The 20,476-nt window shown below is 41.9% G+C and overlaps 1 protein-coding gene across 6 annotated transcripts; it reads left to right on the top strand.

The window, feature by feature from the left end:
• Positions 1-322: 322 nt before the first annotated feature.
• TMEM183A (transmembrane protein 183A) lies at positions 323-14,203 on the top strand. Of its 6 annotated transcripts, none has more exons than XM_024751071.1 (8): positions 323-545; positions 740-829; positions 1,650-1,817; positions 6,623-6,782; positions 7,662-7,842; positions 10,259-10,339; positions 11,950-12,105; positions 13,442-14,203. In XM_024751071.1, exons 1-8 carry the CDS (start codon positions 437-439, stop codon positions 13,625-13,627), a joined length of 1,131 nt encoding a protein of 376 aa, XP_024606839.1. In that variant the 5' UTR covers positions 323-436; the 3' UTR covers positions 13,628-14,203. The 6 variants fall into 6 exon arrangements, 3 of the variants coding, with proteins under 3 accessions (XP_024606839.1, XP_024606840.1, XP_024606841.1); XR_003003920.1 differs by lacking the exon at positions 13,442-14,203 and adding an exon at positions 9,575-9,735 and having other exon boundaries at positions 363-545; positions 11,950-12,001; XR_003003922.1 differs by lacking the exon at positions 13,442-14,203 and adding an exon at positions 9,572-9,735 and having other exon boundaries at positions 363-545; positions 11,950-12,001.
• Positions 14,204-20,476: the final 6,273 nt, after the last annotated feature.

Genomic DNA, 20,476 nt, shown 5'->3' with positions numbered 1-20,476 from the left:
CGTGGCCTGAGAGATGGAGCACGAAGATGACAATAGATGTGCTTTTGGGATACTGAAGTGAACCTGGAGTGTGGACAGAGGCAGTAGCAGAAAAATCGGGGAGACCATAATGTAAACTCAGTTCTAATCAACGGGGTTGTGGGTTTCGGGTCTGAGACACCAAATCACCTTACAAGACGTATGATAAAAAAAACCCACACTGCCCAGAACCACCAGCTACCCTTAGGGAACCAGACGCAGGTTGACCCTTAGGCGCTGGATGATGACGTACTGCCTAGACCAGGTGGTGATTGGTTTCTGAAGAGGGGGGTTGGCCGCCAGTGCGACGCGGAGCCCTGTCCAAAGCCTCGCGAGAGCTGCGGTCCTGGAGCGGAATGGCTGCGGAGCCGGGCAGAGCTGGCCTTTGGCTCCTGCTTCCCGCTCTCTGGCCTGAAACATGGCCCGGGGTCCTGGCCCGCTAACCCGGCCTCGCCCCGACACAGTCGCCATGCCCAAGAGAGGAAAGCGACTCAAGTTCCGGGCCCAAGACGCCTGCTCTGGGCGAGGTGGGCGAGGGCGGGGGCGTTGAAAGGCTTGGGGCTGGAAGCAGGGAGGGGGCTGGACAGCACCGAGGCGAATGCTCGCCTGCCTGCGACGGGAGGGCGGCTGGACTGGGGACTTGGAGTGAGCAGGAAATCTTGGTGGGGAGGAAGCTGAGGAGAGAAGGCCTCCTCCTTTGAGGTTTGGTGCTGTGTTTCAGTGACTGTGGCGGATTATGCCAACTCGGATCCGGCCGTCGTGAGGTCTGGAAGGGTCAAGAAAGCCGTCGCCAATGCTGTTCAGCAGGAAGGTAGGCTTCCGACGGGTCTTTTCAGACTCAGTGAAGAGAGAACTAGGTGCTTTATTTTCCTGGGATTCTGCCTCAATGTTTTTCTTGCAATCCTTTAGGCGTCTTCCCGTAAACCTGCTTGCTCTCCTCGATGGTTACTCATATATTCAAGGGGAGGGGAAGGATTAGTCAAGAGCAGTAGCAGTTTCCGTAGCAGAAATATTTTATTTCTGTCTTCCCATAAACAAACAAGCAAACAAAAAACTTTGCGTACTCTTCTTTGGTTTCCACTGCTTTCTTCCTGGTTATTAATCTTATTCCTGTTGTTCACATATATTCTCCACTTAACTCTGCTGTTTGCTTCTTTGTGTAATAACCTTGAACTATTTATTCTTTTCCTTTTCTCATGCTTCTCTTACTTTCAAGCTTCTTACTCAGGGGTCCTTGAAGCTTGTGTTTTCATGATATGTACTGTCTCCAGCCCAGGAATAATGTTAAATTGGGTTTAATTCCTCTCAAACACTGCTCCTCAGAATTTATGCAAATGAAAATAGCATTCACCTTTTGCTTTTACCCTGAAGGGTTTATAGTGGAGAATAATTCACTCCCTTTTTCTTCAGGTCTGAAGCAGTTTCTGCAACTTTGGAGTCAGTTTGCTCATTACTTTCCAATTTTTTGTGTTTAAAATGCTATATATATATTTTTTTTAAGATTCTCAGCTTCCTTTAGCAGACTCACACAGCTTTTGCTTTTGTTTTCTTTTTTCTTTTCCGTATGGATGCTGATATCCTGCCTAAGCCATGGTACTCTGCCATCTCATTCTCTTCTTATTTTTTTCTAGTAAAATCCCTTTGTGGCTTGGAAGCCTCCCAGGTTCCTGCAGTAGAAGCTTTCTCTGGGGCTGGTGAGCCCTGTGACATCATTGACAGCAGTGATGAGATTGATGCCCAGGAGGAAAGCATCCATGAAAGAACTGCCTCCAGAAAAAAGAAAAGCAAGAGGCACAAAGGTACAAGGCTCACTCTCTTTTGGATTATTAGTCCTATCTGTGGTGATAACTTGAAGCTGTCACTTTCTCAGTAGCACAAGAGGTGATACCAGTGGAGAACCAGAGTTTGGATCTTTCTAGTGGGACAGGACTTCAATATACCAGGGCTTTCTACTTATATCTAAAGTTGAGAGGAAAGGAGATTGGTAACAGTAGTAGCCATTCATTGAGAACATATCATTATCAGGTAAAATCCATATAGCAACAGGAAAGCAAAAAGCCTTTGCATTTCTGAATGTGTAAGGAAGCAGAGTTGTGACAAAAATGTTCTCTCTCCCAAATATGTGGTTTGTATATAACCAATTTCATTTCAGCGAAAGTTAGATTATTATCGTGGACTTTTAAGTGCTCTGCAATTGTTAATGCCTGCTTTGTGTCTAATAGGTACTGTAGGAAATAGAAAAATGTGTGATGTTTATGTATTAGTGGCAATAAAACTTACACAAATGAAACAAAGAAAGGTAAACTAATGGTATACAATGTGCCAATGCATCATTCACTGGTTTGCTCCAGACTTAAGGAATCAGACTCTTGGGGTAGAGCCCAGAATTCTTAAAGCTAAAGTGGTTCTGATGATCAGCTAGAGTTAGGAGGAAACTAATGTAATAAATGATATGTGTATTTTTGGTCTCAGATCTGTGAGAACTTTCACCTATACTTGAGAATCAGATGACAGACTTTTGCATATGTTAAAATATATTGAAATAATCAATAAATTAATGAACTGACTTTGCTTTGAAGTTATACCAATTATTGTCAGTGATACCGCTCTTTTCCGGAACCAAGAATGTTAATAGACATTCCTAACACTTCTTTGTTCCTTAATTTCTTGCTTTAAATCCCTACTTGTCATCACCATTGTATTAGATATTTCTCTTGATTTTCCTTTTTGGTTTTGAGCACATTCCACATAAGAGCTTACAGACTTTTAAAACATCTTTGTTGAGATAAAATTCATCTCTTTAAAGTGTACAATGCAGTAGTTTTAGTATGTTCTCAGAGTTTTTTTTTTTAACATCTTTATTGGCGTATAATTGCTTTACAATGGTGTGTTAGTTTCTGCTTTATAACAAAGTGAATCAGTTATACATATACATATATTCCCATATCTCTTCCCTCTTGCGTCTCCCTCCCTCCCACCCTCCCTGTCTCACCCCTCCAGGTGGGCACAAAGCACCCGAGCTGATCTCCCTGTGCTATGCGGCTGCTTCCCACTAGCTATCTGTTTTACGTTTGGTAGTGTATATATGTCCATGCCACTCTCTCACTTTGTCACAGCTTACCCTTCCCCCTCCCCACATCCTCAAGTCCATTCTCTAGTAGTTCTGTGTCTTTATTCCCATCTTACCCCTAGGTTCTTCATGACATTTTTTTTTTCCTTAGATTCCATATATGTTAGCATATGGTATTTGTCTTTCTCTTTCTGACTTACTTCACTCTGTATGACAGACTCTAGGTCCATCCACCTTACTACAAATAACTCAATTTCATTTCTTTTTATGGCTGAGTAATATTCCATTGTATATATGTGCCACAACATCTTTATCCATTCATCCAATGATGGACACTTAGGTTGCTTCCATCTCCTGGCTATTGTAAATAGAGCTGCAATGAACATTTTGGTACATGACTTTTTGAATTATGGTTTTCTTAGGGTATATGCCCAGTAGTGGGATTGCTGGGTCATATGGTAGTTCTGTTTGTAGTTTTTTAAGGAATCTCCATACTGTTCTCCATAGTGGCTGTACCAATTCACATTCCCACCAGCAGTGCAAGAGAGTTGTGTAGCCATCAACATGATATAAGTTTAGAACATTTCTATCAACTCAAATCTATTAGTATCATTCCTCATTCCCTCCCAACACTCTCTCCCACCCATCCCTTCCCCCAGGCAACCACCAATCTACTTCTGTCCTTACAGATTTGCCTATTCCGGGCATTTCAGATAAACAAAATCATATAATATGTGGTCTTTTGCGTCTGGCTTCTTTGACTTAACATAATGTTTTCAAGGTTCATCCATATTGTAGCATATATCAGTACTTTATTCCTTTTTATTGCTTTTTATTTGACTGTCATAAATGCTACTATGAAAACTCATGGATAAGTTTTTGTGTGAACATATATTTTTATTTTTGTCAGGTAGGAGTGAAATTGCTGGATCGCATGGTAACTATGTTTAACTTTTTGCGGAACTGCCAAGTTTTTTATGAAGTTTCCGTTTTATATTCCCACCAGCAATGAATGAGAGTTACAGTTTCTCCACATCCTCCTCAACACTTGTTATTGTCTAACTTTTTAAACTATAGGCATTCTAGTTGATGTGAAGTGGTATCTCATGGTTTTGATTTGCATGCTAATGGTGTTGAGCGTTTTTTATGTGCTTATTGGCCTTTTGTGTATCTTCTTTGGAGAAATGTCTATTCAAATTCTTAACTCATTTTTACATTAGGTTATCTTTTTATTACTGAGTTGTAAGAATTCTTATGTATTCAGGAGACCAGTCACTTATCAGATACATGATTTGTGGTTTACAAACTCTTAGCTATAATTCATCTTTTACTTCCTTGCTGCACTTTACCCCCATTAGGGTCCTTCATTCTCATCAAACTGGTCTTTTTTTTCCCCCTCTTTTAGCTTTTTAAAAATGAAACATATACAAAAGAAGAGAGAATAGTGTAATGAATCCAATGTGGCTATTACATAGCTTCAGTTATCAACTCATGGTCACTTTTGTTTCAGCCACTACCCCCTCACCCCCACCTCAACACACACACACACACACACACACACACCCCATACACACTTGATTATTTTGAAACAATTTCCAGATATTCCATTTTTATATCTGTAAATATTCTGGTAGTTATCACCAAAAGATAAATGCTCTTAAAAAAATTATCACATCTAAAAAAGTTAGTAATTTCTTTTTTTTTTAAGCTATTTTATTATTATTTTTAAAATTTATTTATTTATTTTTGGCTGTGTTGGGCCTTCGTGCTGCGCGTGGGCTTTCTCTAGTTGCAGCAAGTGGGGGCTATACTTCATTGAGGTGCACAGGCTTCTCACTGTGGTGGCTTCTCTTTTTGAGGAGCATGGGCTCTAGGCGCGCTGGCTTCAGTAGTTGTGGCACGCGGGTTCGGTAGCTGTGGCTTGTAGGCTCTAGAGCACAGGCTCAGTAGTTGTGGCACACGTGCTTAGTTGCTCTGCGGCATGTGGGATCTTCCCGGACCAGGGCTCAAACCTGTGTGGCCTGTATTGGCAGGTGGATTCTTAACCACTGTGCCACCAAGGAAGCCCAACAGTAATTTCTTAATATCATCAAAATCTTGTTAGACTTGTCTCTTTATTGCCCTCACATGTGTTTTGTTTTTTTAAATATCCAGGCTTCATGTTAGCTGTTTATTTCACTTGGAATACTTTTCCTCTTAACCTATGAATATCAAATTTTTTGTCCTTCATAACTTATCTCCATGAAGCTTTCCTTTGCTGATTCCATTTCCTACGTTTTGAAATTTCTTAATAATTGTGTGTAAAACATTGGCAATTTTTATAATTACTGAGTTTTGTCCCTAAGAACAGAAAATTTTTAATAGTACTCTGCTTTGTGAAAGTCCTCATGGGTCTCAGTGGAGGAAATTCTGATAGTTGTTTGCCTTCTCTTTTAGAGAGAGATTTAATGTGGGAGAAGGGGGCCCCAAATGTGGTAGGCTGAGCCTTAAATGGTTACTGGAGATTTTAAGAAGCATAAGAACCAAAAAAGACGATGTTGTTTTAGAAGCATTGGTCTCTGTTACGAAGAACCTAATGCAAGAACCTGATTGAGTCATAGAGCTGCAGGAAGCAGCTAGAAAAGCAGAGGCAGCTTCAGGGAGGTAGTTGTAGGGGCTTTCTGCTCAGGAAACAGAAAGAAAAAAGCTGTGTTTTGGATAGCTATATAACTAAGTCTCAATTAAAGATTATGGTTAGCCCCGCTTCTGGTATCTCTGTGGAGTGTGAATTTTTATTTGAACCTGACATGTATAGTGGACCTCAGGGTCAAGAGAATTAATCCTAATGAGGTCTGAAGGAGGAAGAGGTGGGGATACATCATCACAGGGTATCCTTGAATACTGGATGCTTGTGGCCAGAATTGTAGATCAAGCTGACAATGAAACAAGAAGAAACCAGAAGACACATATCTAAGGCAATTACTGAGTAATGAAAGTACACTGTAACTTACTTGGTTTTTTTAATTTAGTTTGTACTTTGAGGTTTCCTCATACCATCTTAAAATCAGTTTTATTTTTTAAATGACTGAATTGAAGAAAATGTTTGGTGGACGGGAACTGCAAGGGAAATAAAGGGCAGAATTTATAGTGAAAAGCTGGACTTGGGAGAAAACTGGGTTCTGTTTACCTTGAATACGTGCAACGTTCTGTTTTCTTACAGTAAAATGGACACAATAATATTTTCCTTATTTCCACTGAAAAATTATTATAGTTGAATGATATAATGTATGCAAAGGTACTTTGAAAACTTCAAAATAGTATGTAAATAGTGGTTAAATAAAGGCCTTAAGAACAAGACCTATTCACTTGGGCAACAGGAAACAAAAGTTTTCAGCAGCTAGAATAAGCAGGAAATGATGAGTTTGAGAGGCTTCCTTGGACCTATTTAAACCATTTTCTTAACTGTGCAAGCCCTGGGAGAATTGAAATGATTGGGGATCTTTATATGTGCATATAATAGAAGGTCAAAAGTTATAGTTCTTTTTTCTGTTTCAGAAGATCTGGATGGGGCTGGAGGAGAAGAGTATCCCATGGATATTTGGCTCTTACTGGCCTCCTATATCCGTCCTGAGGACATTGTGAATTTTTCCCTGATTTGTAAGAATGCCTGGACTGTCACTTGCACTGCTGCCTTTTGGACCAGGTTGTACCGAAGGTGCGACCACAGAGAGCTCACTGTGTTATCTGTGTAGCTTATTTCTTGTTGTTTTTGATTCGGAGCTACTCTCTGGATGGTGACCTCTTCTCACTTTCTCTACTGCATGCCTGGGCATGAACCTAGCTTTGAATTCCTTGAGCTCCTCTTTAATTTAAAATTGATATTATTAATTCATCTGGTAATTGTCTTCCCTATGGTTACCCACTTTTCTTCAGCGGTTTATCTTAGCTAGAATTTTCAGAAGTTATAGATGCCCATCTGTTTATCTTTGCAACTGGATTTGTTGTTTCTTAGATTTGCTAGTCATCTTGAAGTATCATATAGTCTTTGTAGTTATGCTGCTCTGTGTATAGTAGTGGTGAAGAGGGAGTGAATGATGTGATTAGTAAGAGGGCTGACTTTTGATGCAGGGTTAGAAGTGTAGTGAAGATTATAAATCGTCAGTAAGAATGTGGTGGAAGGGGATGGTGAGGTATCAGGGAGTAGAGAACTTTCTGAGACATGTGACAGGAGAACTTGGTGGATCTTCCCCAGTGCAGGTTCTTTTTGAGCAGCTGAAGTATATTGTACTGGTATAAAGTCAGAGACTTGCCCCCTTTTTAAAGTGAAATAGTGAGGATTTAAAATTTTTAAATGAATAGAGGAGTGCAGGATTACAAGGTATATTGGGTTTTGCATAGAAGAGACGCAAAAGTAGCTAAGAAGTGAAGGAGATAGTGATTTGTGTGTGTGTATGTGAGAGCACTAGGGACAAACTAACTACTGGCCAGTGGAATAGTATAGTAAAATTTGTACTGAGCCTAGGAGTCCTAGGAGACTGGCCTAGAGCAGAAGAGAGAGGTCACTTATTGGTAGGAGTAATGTGTCATGTTTTAGGCACTACACGCTGGATGCCTCTCTGCCTTTGCGCCTGCGACCAGAGTCAATGGAGAAGCTGCGCTGTCTCCGGGCATGTGTGATCCGATCTCTGTACCATATGTATGAGCCATTTGCTGCTCGAATCTCCAAGAATCCAGCCATTCCAGAAAGCACTCCTAGCACATTAAAGAATTCCAAAGTAAGTGACAATTAGTGTTGGGGTTTAACAAATGGACTCTTGTATAATGGGCCTGTTATCATGGCTTGTTTCCAGCTTCCTTGATGGGGTGGTCTAGGGCCATAGGTACCAGGCTGCTAAGGGACTAATGTAAACTTTCAGAGCTCATGGGTATCTCTTCTCCCAAGACATTCCTGCTGTGCTGTGTTGGCTCATGTTATCTTTACCTTAAAGCTTTCTTGTGCTTTTAGCATATTCCTTATTCTCTTTATTTTAATTTATCTTCATGCCCCTTATACATTGGGCCACTTTAGATGGTTTAGATGGTTTGATGGTTTGGGCTAGGAAGAACACAACTCAAATGGTAGATGTAAACTATAATTCTTAAAAGGTGCTTTAAATCATGATACAAAGATATAAAACAACTTACTAATTTTCTTTTTCTAATGTGACCTTGACATCTGGATTTCCACTTTCTTGTTAACCTTAAAAGATTCTGGTGTGGACTTCTTCAGCATTTGCAAAGTGCCCACTATTGCCAGGCTCAGGGGTGGGTTGTTTCAGAGACTATAAGGTACTTCCACTCATAGACTTTAGCCCTCTAAAATTCTTACTGTGTTCTAGGCCTTTCCTTATATCTTGGAATTTCCCCAGTAGTTTATATTTGTACATTGTATTCAAGGTTCTAGCATTCTTCTGATTTGTAAGTAGGTCTATAAGCCTTTGGTCCATTCTCTCCTTTTTTTTTTTGCCATAATGAAATATCTAGTGAACACATCTTTGCCAAGCTAGACTAGTATAGCATATATGATTGTTTAGGCAAGTTGATGTCTCGGCCTTTTTCTCATTCAACTAATACTATTGTCTAAATTTTGTATCTTTTGCGTTTGTTAATAACTTTTATTACTCTGTTCCTACCCAAAGTCTGGTGTTCTGTGGCACTTCCTGTTCTCTTCTGTTTTGTTTTTATGCTTTGGATGTTACATAATGATTCTTTTCCCCTAGTTCAGCTCTAGTGTGGTAACATTCTACCTGATACATATTGATTAAAAGGGAACTGTTGATTCGAGATCATCATGGTTCCCCCCAGGGTTGCAAACTGAGGTGGTCAGGGCCATTGGCTGAGCCAATTTAATGTCACACTAGCTGATGGATTTAGGGCAGGATTAGAATGCTGGGTGAGTAGAATTTCATTCCTTCTCCTTGTAATATGAGTGGACAGTGTATCATTTCACATTTATAGTTTTTCTCCCCCAAAAAACATTTGATCTTGTCAGGTGAGGTGGGGATCATCCCAAAGCTAACCATGCTAGGGGTGAATCAATTGTTGGGAGCAGAGCAGCGTTAGGCAAACTCCTCATGCTTGACACATCCTCGCGGCTCCAGTGCACAATGCAAGTGCTACTGCCTAAATCTAGAATACTCATGTCTTCATATTCTTATAATTGTATATTAAGTTTTTTAAGTGGACTAAAAAAGTGACTTTTAAGTGGCTAAAATCAAGGTGGTGATAACTAAGGTCTTAATCCAGACAGGAAGGCTAGGCCACCTGTCTGCTGCTTTTGTACCTGTTGTTAGAGATCTTCTGAAGAGGATGTGGGACCTGCAGTGGCAGGTGTCCCATGCATGGCCTTGCTAGTATAACCACATCGCATGGCATTCAGGAAGTTGCCAGCATGCCTAAGGGAAGTTGTCCCATGTTCCTGGACTCCACCTTTTCGTATTTGATTCTCCCTCTCTCTCTTTTCAGTAGCATAGCTTGTGTGGGACACTGGAGCCGTTGTGTTGGCAGCAGAAGTGTTTGCCCCTTAAAGCCAAGCCCATTATTTTTGATGGAACAGCAGGACCTACAGGGCATGTCTGAAGGGCAGGACAGCTGGCACGGCGGACGACCCACCCCTTATCCCCTGGGAGGTACTTAACTTCTTGTGTTAACCCTAGCTGTAGCCTGACTTTCCTTGAGGGGCTTACTCTAGACTGAATTCAGCTCACCTCTGTAGTTTCCATACCGGCTGTCTGCTCCCAGAAGGTCCTGAGTGGTTTGCTCCTATTACGTACAGGGCTGGCTGTCTCTGCCTGCCTTATGGCTTTGTTATCATCTTGTCTGGTGGCTACTGGCTGCCCTTATATTTTAATATAGAGGAGTGGCCTGCTGAATCAGATAATGCCCCAGTCTCTAGAGACCATGTTTCTGTCTTTAAAGATGAGAACAATAGGGGTTGACCTCAATAGCATCTGAGGTTGACTTATATTGGTACCTCTTCTCTTTACTGAATAGCCTTGGGATTGTCTCTTTTCATGTTGCACCAGTGTCAAATTGTAGTGGTGGTGCGGGGGAGGTGGGGGTTTCTATCCGTGCCAAAGTGAAATCTCAGCATTGGGACCGTGGCTGGCTTTAGTGCTAGCAAACAGAAAGGTTATTTTTATTTCCTTACAGTGCTTACTTTTCTGGTGCAGAAAGATTGTTGGGAACAGACAGGAGCCAATGTGGGAATTCAACTTCAAGTTCAAAAAGCAGGTGTGTGCTTTTATCATCTCTTTGCTTTTCAGGTAATAGCTTACTCTAATTTTACTAGACATAAAATTGCCTCATTAAATTCAGATAATACACATTAAAACATATAATGTCATAAAAATGAAAGAAAGAACTGTTTTGTGTGAAAGAGGCACAAAGATTTAATAGCTTAATGCAAAGAGTAAATAAACCTTGAGTGGATCCTGGATTAATGAACAAAGAGCAATAAAAGACATTTTTGGTACAATTAAAGAAATTTGAGGATGCCCTGGATATTAGATTACATGAAATTATTGTTAATTTTCTTAGGTGTGATCATGTTACTAAGTTATATATGTATCTTTATTCATGTTGAATAAGGGTGGAATGCCAGTGTTACTTTCAAATGGCTTTGCCTCCCCTACCCCAAGAGTTCATGTGGTTTTTTTTTTCTTAATATGTGAATATATATAAAATGAGAGGTGAGGGAGAGAGAAAACAAACGTGGCAAAATATCCAGTGGTAAAGGGTATACAGGAGTTTATTGCATGGTTTTGTTAACTTTTCTATATATTTGAAGACTTTAAAAGTGGGGAAAAGGGAAAAACTTGTTATAACAATGTACTGAGGTTATTTGACTAAGAATTTTTTTGTTTTTCAAAGCAAATGTATTTGTAAACAACAATACTTCATATGGTTTTATATCTGAGGCAGTTTGGGCAAGCCATGGGGAGAGGGACTGCCAAGAGTCTATAAGAAGAGTAGATACTATTGCACCTTTATCTCTGCCTTTTTCTTGGACTGTACCTGAGATCTTGGCTACAGTGAGGATCTCTTCTGCATGTCTTTAATTCTTGTCCTCAGCAGCCTCATTTCCTCCACCTGTCTCCCATACTTAGTATCTCACTGAGGTGACACATTACAAATAGAATTACAGTTATCCCTCACTTGATGACAAGTGTGTTCCAGATAAGTTTGTATTTAAAGTAAATCATATTTTTACATTGATTTTTCAAAAACACGGTTCTAGGGATGAATTTTGGCTCTGATCATTTGCTTTTAATAAGATGTCCACAATCTATGATATCCATTAGATGTTGGTAGAGAGTCCACCATAGCAGCTTTTTGGGAGGGAACTGAGGGGCAATCTTCACAGTGTATACAAGCCAAGACCAGAGCTGCTGCAGGAAAGTGAATGCTAAGATTTCCTCTAGCTCTGAGAGTTGTGACTCTTGTTTTATGATGCCTGGAATTAGATGGCCACTTCTGCTTCCATCCCTTTTTGTGCAGCAGATGTTCTTTGGAGTCTGACAAGTCACAAGGAATTTGTGATCTCTCAAACATTGGAGGGCCTCTGATAGAGCTATAAGTTTCCATGTCTTGCCAGATGGTAGGAAACACCATCTAAATGAAGCACCCACTGTCACATTTCTCATCCAAATGTGTTTCCACGTCTTTCAAAGGTCAGATTTTCCTTGATCTGTATAGAAACTGATATGTATATTAAAGAGAGAAGAGATAACAGAAAAATGGATCTCAGCAGCTTTAGTTAAGCCATACCATTTTCATTGGTGGAGTCTTAGAGCCATAAACATTTTCTCTAACCCATTAGAGTAATTCTTAATTCTCTTCAGTCCCCTAGATTAAAGAGCAAGTGTATGGGAGGATTGCAGCCTCCCATTCAGTATGAAGATGTTCATACCAACCCAGACCAGGACTGCTGCCTATTGCAGGTCACCACCCTCAATTTCATCTTTATTCCAATTGTCATGGGAATGATATTTACCCTGGTAAGTGGAGACAGGATGTCATCCTCAGCTCTTTCATAGACTCACTATACTTAGGGTTTGAAAGAAATTTGTAAATTTAACCATTGAGGAAGAAATCTTTGAAGAATAATTTTAAACAAAATCTGAAAGCAGACTTGTATACTAGGAACAGACATATTTGTGAAGTTCATTATGTCTGAGAATATTTTACTTCTGTTTCCTTCTCTATAGTGAACAGAATGTTTTTGCATCTCCTGTGTAGTGCTCATTAATGTTTGAGAAACATTATCCCATTAAGGTTAATGAAGAAGCTTATACATGAACACAGTATGTCAGGACCTGAGGCATGCGTGTGGTATCATAAATGGAATATTAAAATGTAGCGTTACCAGCTCTGTCTTTTGTGTGATGCTCTGACTATTCAAGGTTTAGCTAAGAATTAGATTTTAGCTAAGAATTAGATTAGTAAACAACAAATATGCTTCTGGTGTATTTTCCGTGTTTTTAACATTTTTAACTGGATTGGCAACTGGTGAGTTCATGTAATTTATCTTCTCTGTATTTTAAGCTTATGTTCAGAGATATGTTTCCCCCTCCACATTGCAAATAGCATTATTCTTTTTTTAATGGTAAAATAAATAATTCATACTTCATGTGAAGAATTTAAATAATACATAAACACATTGAGAACAGTGAAGGTGACTTAGACTTCCGCTATCCTATAACTGCAGTTAACTTTTGGGGAACTGTTCTTTAATGTATCTGTTAATATATATTCAATACATGTATATACCCACTCTCTTAAATAATTTTGTATAATTGAGATTATGTCATATATCTGTTTTTATTGTAGGCATCTCTCATTAAGCCACATTAATGACTTATTTTTATACTCCATATACTTCCTACTCTTAGAATTCTATACAGATTTACGTATACATAAACATTTAGAGATTTTGTGGTTTGTTTTCCAAAACAATGTGATCAGATCAGTTTCATGCATCTTGCTTAACTTGCTCAATAATATCTCATCAGAATCCCTTCAAGTCATCTCTTATAGCTCTAATCCAGTTTTTTAAAATTGTCATTAAGGTAGTCTATGTGCATGTGTCCTAATTTGTTCAGCCATTTGAGAGGCTTTCTTTAGCACAGTTTAAATATATGAAGCTAAGAAAAACTTATAAAAATCACCCTTAATTTTTAATATCTTTGCATAAAAAGATAGTATAGTGCTGTTGGTATAACTTAGAGATTATTTTGTGGCCTAGTTCATGTCAGTTTTCTAGATTGTCTCATTTTAGAGTGAGTCATAGGAAAACAAGGTTGTTTGAGTACTGAATTTATTTTTCCCTCCCAGTTTACTATCAATGTGAGCACGGACATGCGGCATCATCGAGTGAGACTGGTGTTCCAAGATTCTCCTGTCCATGGAGGTCGGAAACTGCGCAGTGAACAGGGTGTGCAAGTCATCCTGGACCCAGTGCACAGCATTCGACTTTTTGACTGGTGGCATCCTCAGTATCCATTCTCCCTGAGGGCATAGATACTGCTTCCCGTCACTGAGGGCAGCCCTGAGCTAGGCCAGTCCATTTGTAATCAGATTCCAGTTTGGAAGGGGCAGCTGATTGTATATCTGGTCAGTAATGCACATGCTCTTCAGGTTTCTGGGGCTCCTTCTAGGGGAAGGAGAAGGATTGAATCAGGAGTAAAAACATTATGATTTATAAACATATTTTAATGTAAAATTTTGCATTTGAAAGGTGAAACCTGGCCCTATTTTCTGTGTTAAACCCCATTTGGTGCTACTGAGTTTGTTCTTTATTCTTTTATCCCAGCCAGAGTGGATGATCTCGCTTTAGGGGAAAATTAAACTCTTAAATCTCCAAACAAGGAAATTTCAGCATTCCCTTATGGATCAGAGTAACCTTAGAGGCTTAAAATTGTTGCTACTGTTGCTTCCAATTTAGCTGCCCCTCAAATTCAAGTGAATATTTCCTCTTCTCCCTTTACCCCTCTCTAGAAATAAAGCAGGTGACAGGGTTTTCATAAACTTATGAGATTGACTTGTGTATCTTTCTTTAAAAATATTTGTCACATAAATATTTTTCTGCCAGTTTTGGATTTTAGGTATTTTTTTTTTTTTGCATGAAGCTGATAGTAATGATAATGATTTTGTGCTACACTAGGAACTTTTCATAATATCTCTAGTTCTCACAATCCTGCAAGGTAGGTGATACTATTCCCATTCTCTGGCTGAAAAAGCTGAATCAGTGACTTACCCAAGGCCATACTATCCAATAAGTGGCAGAGCCAGAACTCTGACCCAGGTCCTTTTGCTGTGCCACAATTTAAAAGGTCAGTCTCATTATTCTTGTGGTAGATGGTGGCACAGGGGAGCAGGCAGAGTGTACATAGATAGAAAGAGTAAAAGGGTGAGTAAAAAGTTGATTGTGGTATACCTTATCCCTGATCAGCCTAAAAGTTATATAAGATTGATGAAAGAATCTTTTAAATATGTGTTTCCAAGTAAAATGTAAAACAAATCAAGACAGTTATTGCAGGAAGGATAGTGATATTTTCATTGAATTGTTAGAAGGGCATTTATTATGAAGGTCATTAAAAAATTGCATTCTCATATTGAAACCAGACTCCTGCACTATAAGAATTCAGTGACTCCTTTGCTCTGCTCTGCCCTGTGCTGCCTATGAGAGCTTGGCCTTTTATCCCTGCAGAAATGCTCATGTCCTCTTGGTGAGAGGACTTGGTATAGCTTGTGTACTCTGAGAAGAGGATCATGTTTTTGTTTTGTTTCTGCTAACAAGATAAGTTTGCTGCTTGTCTCCTCCCACCTGCCCCCCACCCAAATTAGCTAGGGAGCTGGATGTTAGCTAGAGGTGGCATCACGACCATATTCTTTAAACATGAAAACCTCATGGGGGTAGTTATTATCATGAGCTTGACTGCTAAATTAGTGTGTTGTTTTTTTCCTTACCATTCCCTACCCCCTGCTATTTAAAGAATATTCTTAGGAAGCACCTGCTTAATACAGCTGCTAACAGCTAACCTTACCCTGCACTGAGGGTGGTACTAAAGCTGTTCACACAGAAAGTGAGCCTGGGTCAGTGAAAACCAGAATTTGGACAGTTAAATGATAAAAACAAAAAACCCCTGAACAATATGCACCATCTCTACGATCAGAAGTTGCCTCTTTGAGGCAAGAGGAGAGAAGCACACAGTCCCTAGTTCCCTGAATTAAAGATGCCATGGAGCAGAAGGGAGTTGTCCTGGTGGATTTTGTGTCCCCCATTTAGGAGTCACTTTTAGAAGGGGAGTGAAATAAATTCGGCTTAATAATTGTGTTCTGACTGATCTTCCTAGTTTTTGTATGAAACTCCATGGTATGATGATATTGCCTCAGCTGTTCTCTTAGTGTAATATTGACAGACACTTGGTAAAGTATGTTATCAAAGGTTATCATGGCTTCAGCCTTCCCTCTGCACTGACTGAGTTGCCTTTTCTAGGATGATTCCTGATTCATTAGTGAAAGGATATGAAGTGTCTCAGGGATTTCCTTTTGATGAGAACCTGAAACTACCTGGAGAAGAGTTGGAACTTTCTGAACTGCTTTTGTAAAAACTGCTTTGTACTTGTCACTTCCTTAAATATGTACCTTGATTTTGCTCTAAGGGTCAGACAAACAAAATACTTAGCTTCATTTCTTACCCCTCAAATAAATCAGAATTACTCAGATTTTCCTGCCTTCTACCAAAGATACAAGGAAACTAAGCCAAAAGGTGAATATATTGCAGGAAAGAAAAAAATTAATGGTTATATGTGCCACTGATCTCAACTACAGCATTTGTTGCTGATATAGAACATGTGTGTGTATAAGTCTGTACACATGGCATGTATATAAAAATCTTTCACACTTGTAGCAGTGTGTACTGGGTATTGGAAAGGATTGAGTAGGCACTGTGATGATACTTCACAAACTAGATGGGAAAGATGCATTAATAGCCACAGGTGACAGGGTAAGGAGCAATTCAAGAAAATGTACAGATTTAACCAAAATTTCTCAGGAATTTTGGCATTGAGACTGTCTTCATACTATGTATATATAATAGACAAACATTTCATTTTATAGTAAGTGTTAGCACAGCCAAATACCTGAATTCAGGCAAGCGACACAGTTCACTGAAGTGCACCCTAGGGAAATATATCTGGATTAGGTTTCTCCACTTACAAAATGGGTACAACCAGAGTAAAAGTAGTAAATGGGCGCAAGAGAAAGGTGACGAACCATTGGCAGACAATTACAAGGCCAGTACGGAGGCCAATTTAGAGAGCAGGTGGTTAGAGACAAAGGTAAGTTCAAAGGGATATGTGCTGCACCTCACTGGGAAGGAGGCAGGACTCCGCTGGGCTCTGAAACTTTACTGGCGTTGGGTAAAAACCTCGGCTCTCCGCCACCTCGTAAGGGACTCTCCGGGCAGAACCAAGATGGCGCGCAGCATCAAAGAGGCTCCTGTGTCACGTGTGAGGGAGCGCCGGGGCGGAGGCGTGGCCTCGAGGGAGTCGGTCAGGCCCCGCCCTTGAGGTGGGGCCAGGGACTGTCAGCAGAAGGAGCGGGTAGGACCTTGAGGAGGGGCGCCACGGCGCTGGTGGAGGCTGCAGCTACGTCCGCGCCTGCTCGGCTCCCTAGGACGCGTCGGGCTCCCGGGGTCCGTTCTTGCTCGGATACGAGCTGCCCGGCCTTTAGTGATTGCAGGCAGGTGAGCGTCCAGAGCCCGGGTTGGGGAAGGATGCCTCTTTTTCCCACTTTCAGCTCCCCTCACAGTTTGGGGAGGGGGTCTCAGTCTAGCGGTTCTGGGGAAACAGCACCTTTTTACTCAAATGTGTCGTCTCCTTTAGACTTCGCTACTGCTGCTTCTGCCGCCACTCACCAGCCTTTGCAGTGCCCTGTGCCCTTGGAGGTGAGAATGGGGGGGCGGGGACGATTCTCGATTTGCGAGGAGGGCGTGGAGTTCGCCTTCAGCTCTATCAGCTTGGGGAGGGGGAGTTGAGTTGGCAACTCTCCCGGTGGGAACTGGATGGACTGCGCCCCCATTTCCCCTCCAGGAGAGTCAGAGAAGAGCCTGGGCCAGCTCCGCTCCTTTGGCACAAGAGGTACTGAGGTCTTCGCTCTTCCCGGGGGTCTTATTCCTTTCCACGTTGCTCATATCACCCGTTCTTAATATTGCTAGCTCTCCATTCCTCGAACTGCCAGTCTCAGGCTGTGCCAGAGATGCCCCCATCTCTGCAGTGCTAGGGCGGTGGGGTGGAAGGAGCGGCCAATCCGAGGTCTGGTGAAGGTGGGGTTGAGTGTGGGCGCAACCGTAAAAGAGTGCTGGAATACAGATTCCTGAGCTGGGAGGGTGGGAGTGGGGAACTGACTTTCGACCACGCAGTAGCGGTGTTTTCCCCGTACAGTTTGGTGGTGGGTGGGAAGAGAGAGGTCCGGTTGAAAGACTTGGAAACGAGGTGTGGCTGGGTTTTTTGTTTTGAGGAAGAGGGATTGAGGACAAGGTACCACCAGGTGCTAAAGTCACCTTTGAGGAGAGGTATGCTGGTAGAGGGGTGGGGGAATTGGGGCTGCTGTCCTATGTGGTGAGCAAGTGGTTAAGGAGGAGACTGCTTAGCATGGAGATCCCCTCCTGGAGGGAGCTTAAGGGGCTGCTCCAGTAGCCACGTTTCAGGTTCTTCCCCCAGTCTTCCCCGTTGGAACTGGTACCTAGTACTTTGTTTGACATCCAACAAACATTAATTGGGCACCTACTATAATGCCAGACACCATGCTAGGTGCTAAGTCTTCTGAAGGCAATTTAGGGCTATGGAGCACCTGAAAGGTACACACAGTAGACACTGTTAACAGCTCTGCACACCGCCAGCCCCCGCTCCCCGCCCTCCACCAGCCCCAATTTTGTTACATTGCTATTGGATTAGAAAAAGCCAGAGCCCTGTCCACATCCTTTCAAATAACTGTCTGAACTGGATTCCAACCTATCCACCCCCTACCACTATTAATTAGCAGGCAGTCCCAAGGAAAACTACCTTAGCAAAAGGAACAGTTTGAATGATTTCCTTTGGCTATTTTCTAGAACTTTGTCCTGAGGTGTGAGGAGGCTGCCTGGGATAAAAGGTATCTCAAGATAAAAATGAAGCAATGAATGGCACAATGGTTATCGGGGGCCAAGAATGCACTAGACACCCAGCACAATGGGAGACACCATCTCTGGAAGATAGACGAGTAGGGGTGGGGGGATGTGAAAGGGAAATCTCGTCCAGTGGTATCTGGGCATGTGCAGCTGAGCACGTCATGATGCCAGAACTGTGGCATGTATAAGGAAGGTCTGGCAGCTGGGTGCTAAGGAGAGATTGGAGGGGCAGGGCAGGGCAGGCAGACAGGCTGCTGGGTCTCCTGTCTAGGAGATTGCTGAAATCTTAGAGCTGAAAGAGCTGTCAGGGATTGCTTGTGGATCCTTTCAGAGAGAGCCTCTGAGGATAGCAGGGTGAGAGCTAGGGAGAGGAGCAGGGCCAGGGAGGTGGGGCCCAATGGGGCTTTAGGATATGGGGGAGATAGCTGAGGTCTTTCTATGCCAGGGACACTCTACTCTGGGGCTTTAGGCCCTTGGATGGGTTGACATAGAAACAACGTGTGGTTTCTGAGTGGTATGGATTTGTGTGTGGTGTGTGTGTGCTGGAGAGGAGGAGTTGGTATGGAGCAGGGAGGACTGAGTGAAAGCTGCCTCAGAGTCTAGGTCCCAGGTAGGGAATTGGGAGAAATGGAGGGGAAGGAGTGGGGTCAGAGGGCGGGGTGAGTGTGTACTGCAGCCACATGAAGTCACCATACATCCCCCCTCTGGCCTGCTTGCTCACTGAGCTATAATTAGCTCTGGAGGGCATGTGGTGCTGGCTCACAGGAGTGTGGCACTTGGGATGGCCAGCAGAGTAAAGAGTACTCAGAGAGGTGCTGGTGCTGGGCGAACTCTGAGAGGGGGTGTTTCTAGGGGACCTTTTCTGAATTGGGAGTGGCCTGTTAGGACCTGAGAATGTCATGGGGAAATAGCAGTGGGGGAAGGAGCTCTAAGCCAGGATGGTATGAAACTCCAGGGCTGGCAGAGCCTGAGGACTCCCCTCTTATCTCCTGGCCGCTGGCTCACCAGTCACACAAGAAGCATGACTGCTGCCCAGCTCATTGCTCTGCTTTCAGAGAGCATTGGGAGCTGCAGCCCCCCACCTCCCTCAAGTGTCTTCTGTTCCCCCAGGTGAAGTCAGTTCTAATCCAGAGCAGTTTCTTGCCTGTCAGTCAGGGGCTGAGAGGCCTTGGCTGGGGTTGCTTCATTCTCAAAGAGCTGGAGGAGAAACTATCACCAGTTAATTCAGTTGGTCATACTCCAAGTGGTGCTCAGTGTTGACCCCCAGGCTGTGCCAGAGACTGAATCTTTGATCACATGCTACTCCGTATTGCTCCCAAATGATTACTTGTATATCTTAAGTTCTTTCAGGTAGACTGTGAACTTGTTAAGGGTAAAGATTGTATCTTACTTGCCTTTTGTATCCATGACAATTCCTAGCTAAGTAAGTAATCTACTACAGAATAGGAAGTCTACTGACAGTAATCGTTGGATTGAATTAAAGAGATCTGTCTTCAGATCCTCTGGGTTCAATGAAACCTCCTTGCAACTAGAAATATTTAACCAGGAGCAGAGGATCCTCTGGGGACCCAATACAGTGGTATTACATCAGTGGGGGAATTAGATTCTATAGGCAGTGAAGTGAAACTTCCTAGATCTCCCATAAAGCCATGGTATGTGGTTTAGGTTTATAACTCTGAATAATAATACTAATGTACAGATATAGTATATATTATATAGTAATTATAAAAATACATAATGTATACAATGATTTAAAAGAGTATTTAAGTACAAGTATAATTTTGTAGTTAAGTGTCAGATGAAATAGCTGGTTTGCATTTAGAGGCCTTTATTGCTCACTTTGCCCAGCCAGTGGAATTTTATTTATTCTCATAAATTTATTCTCATAAATTAAATGCATGTCTGATGTGACTTCATGGCCACTGTCTTCAGATAGATAACTGTCATTTTAAAGGAGAGATAGGTTTCCATTTAATTTAAGAAATACTTCCTTAGGACAATGAGGGATTCCTCATTTAGTTGTGAGCTCCTTATTCCTGAAGGATAATCAAGTAAAGACTGAACTGTCAGGGATGTTGTGGAAGGAGCTCCCTGCCAGGGTGGGAGGTTGGCCTGCATGGAATCTGCAGGAATCTGCAGTTCCAAGTATGGGCAGGGGTGGGGGTCGGCACTGGATGATAGAGGTTCTTGACAGCTAC

The sequence above is a fragment of the Neophocaena asiaeorientalis genome, unplaced genomic scaffold, assembly GCF_003031525.2.
Source record: "Neophocaena asiaeorientalis asiaeorientalis breed wild unplaced genomic scaffold, Neophocaena_asiaeorientalis_V1.1 scaffold67, whole genome shotgun sequence".
Classification (NCBI taxonomy): domain Eukaryota; kingdom Metazoa; phylum Chordata; class Mammalia; order Artiodactyla; family Phocoenidae; genus Neophocaena; species Neophocaena asiaeorientalis.
Note: the sequence above shows the minus strand (reverse complement) of the source record. Positions and strands in the feature narration are given on the sequence as shown.

What these genes read in the sequence shown, in the direction of transcription:
- TMEM183A (XM_024751071.1), top strand. Translation starts at nt 437, where the DNA reads ATGGCCCGGGGTCCTGGCCCGCTAACCCGGCCTCGCCCCGACACAGTC. An exon ending in GCACATTAAAGAATTCCAAA is followed by an intron (nt 7,843 to 10,258) that starts GTAAGTGACAAT and finishes ATTTCCTTACAG; the next exon opens with TGCTTACTTTTCTGGTGCAG. An exon ending in ACTTCAAGTTCAAAAAGCAG is followed by an intron (nt 10,340 to 11,949) that starts GTGTGTGCTTTT and finishes AATTCTCTTCAG; the next exon opens with TCCCCTAGATTAAAGAGCAA.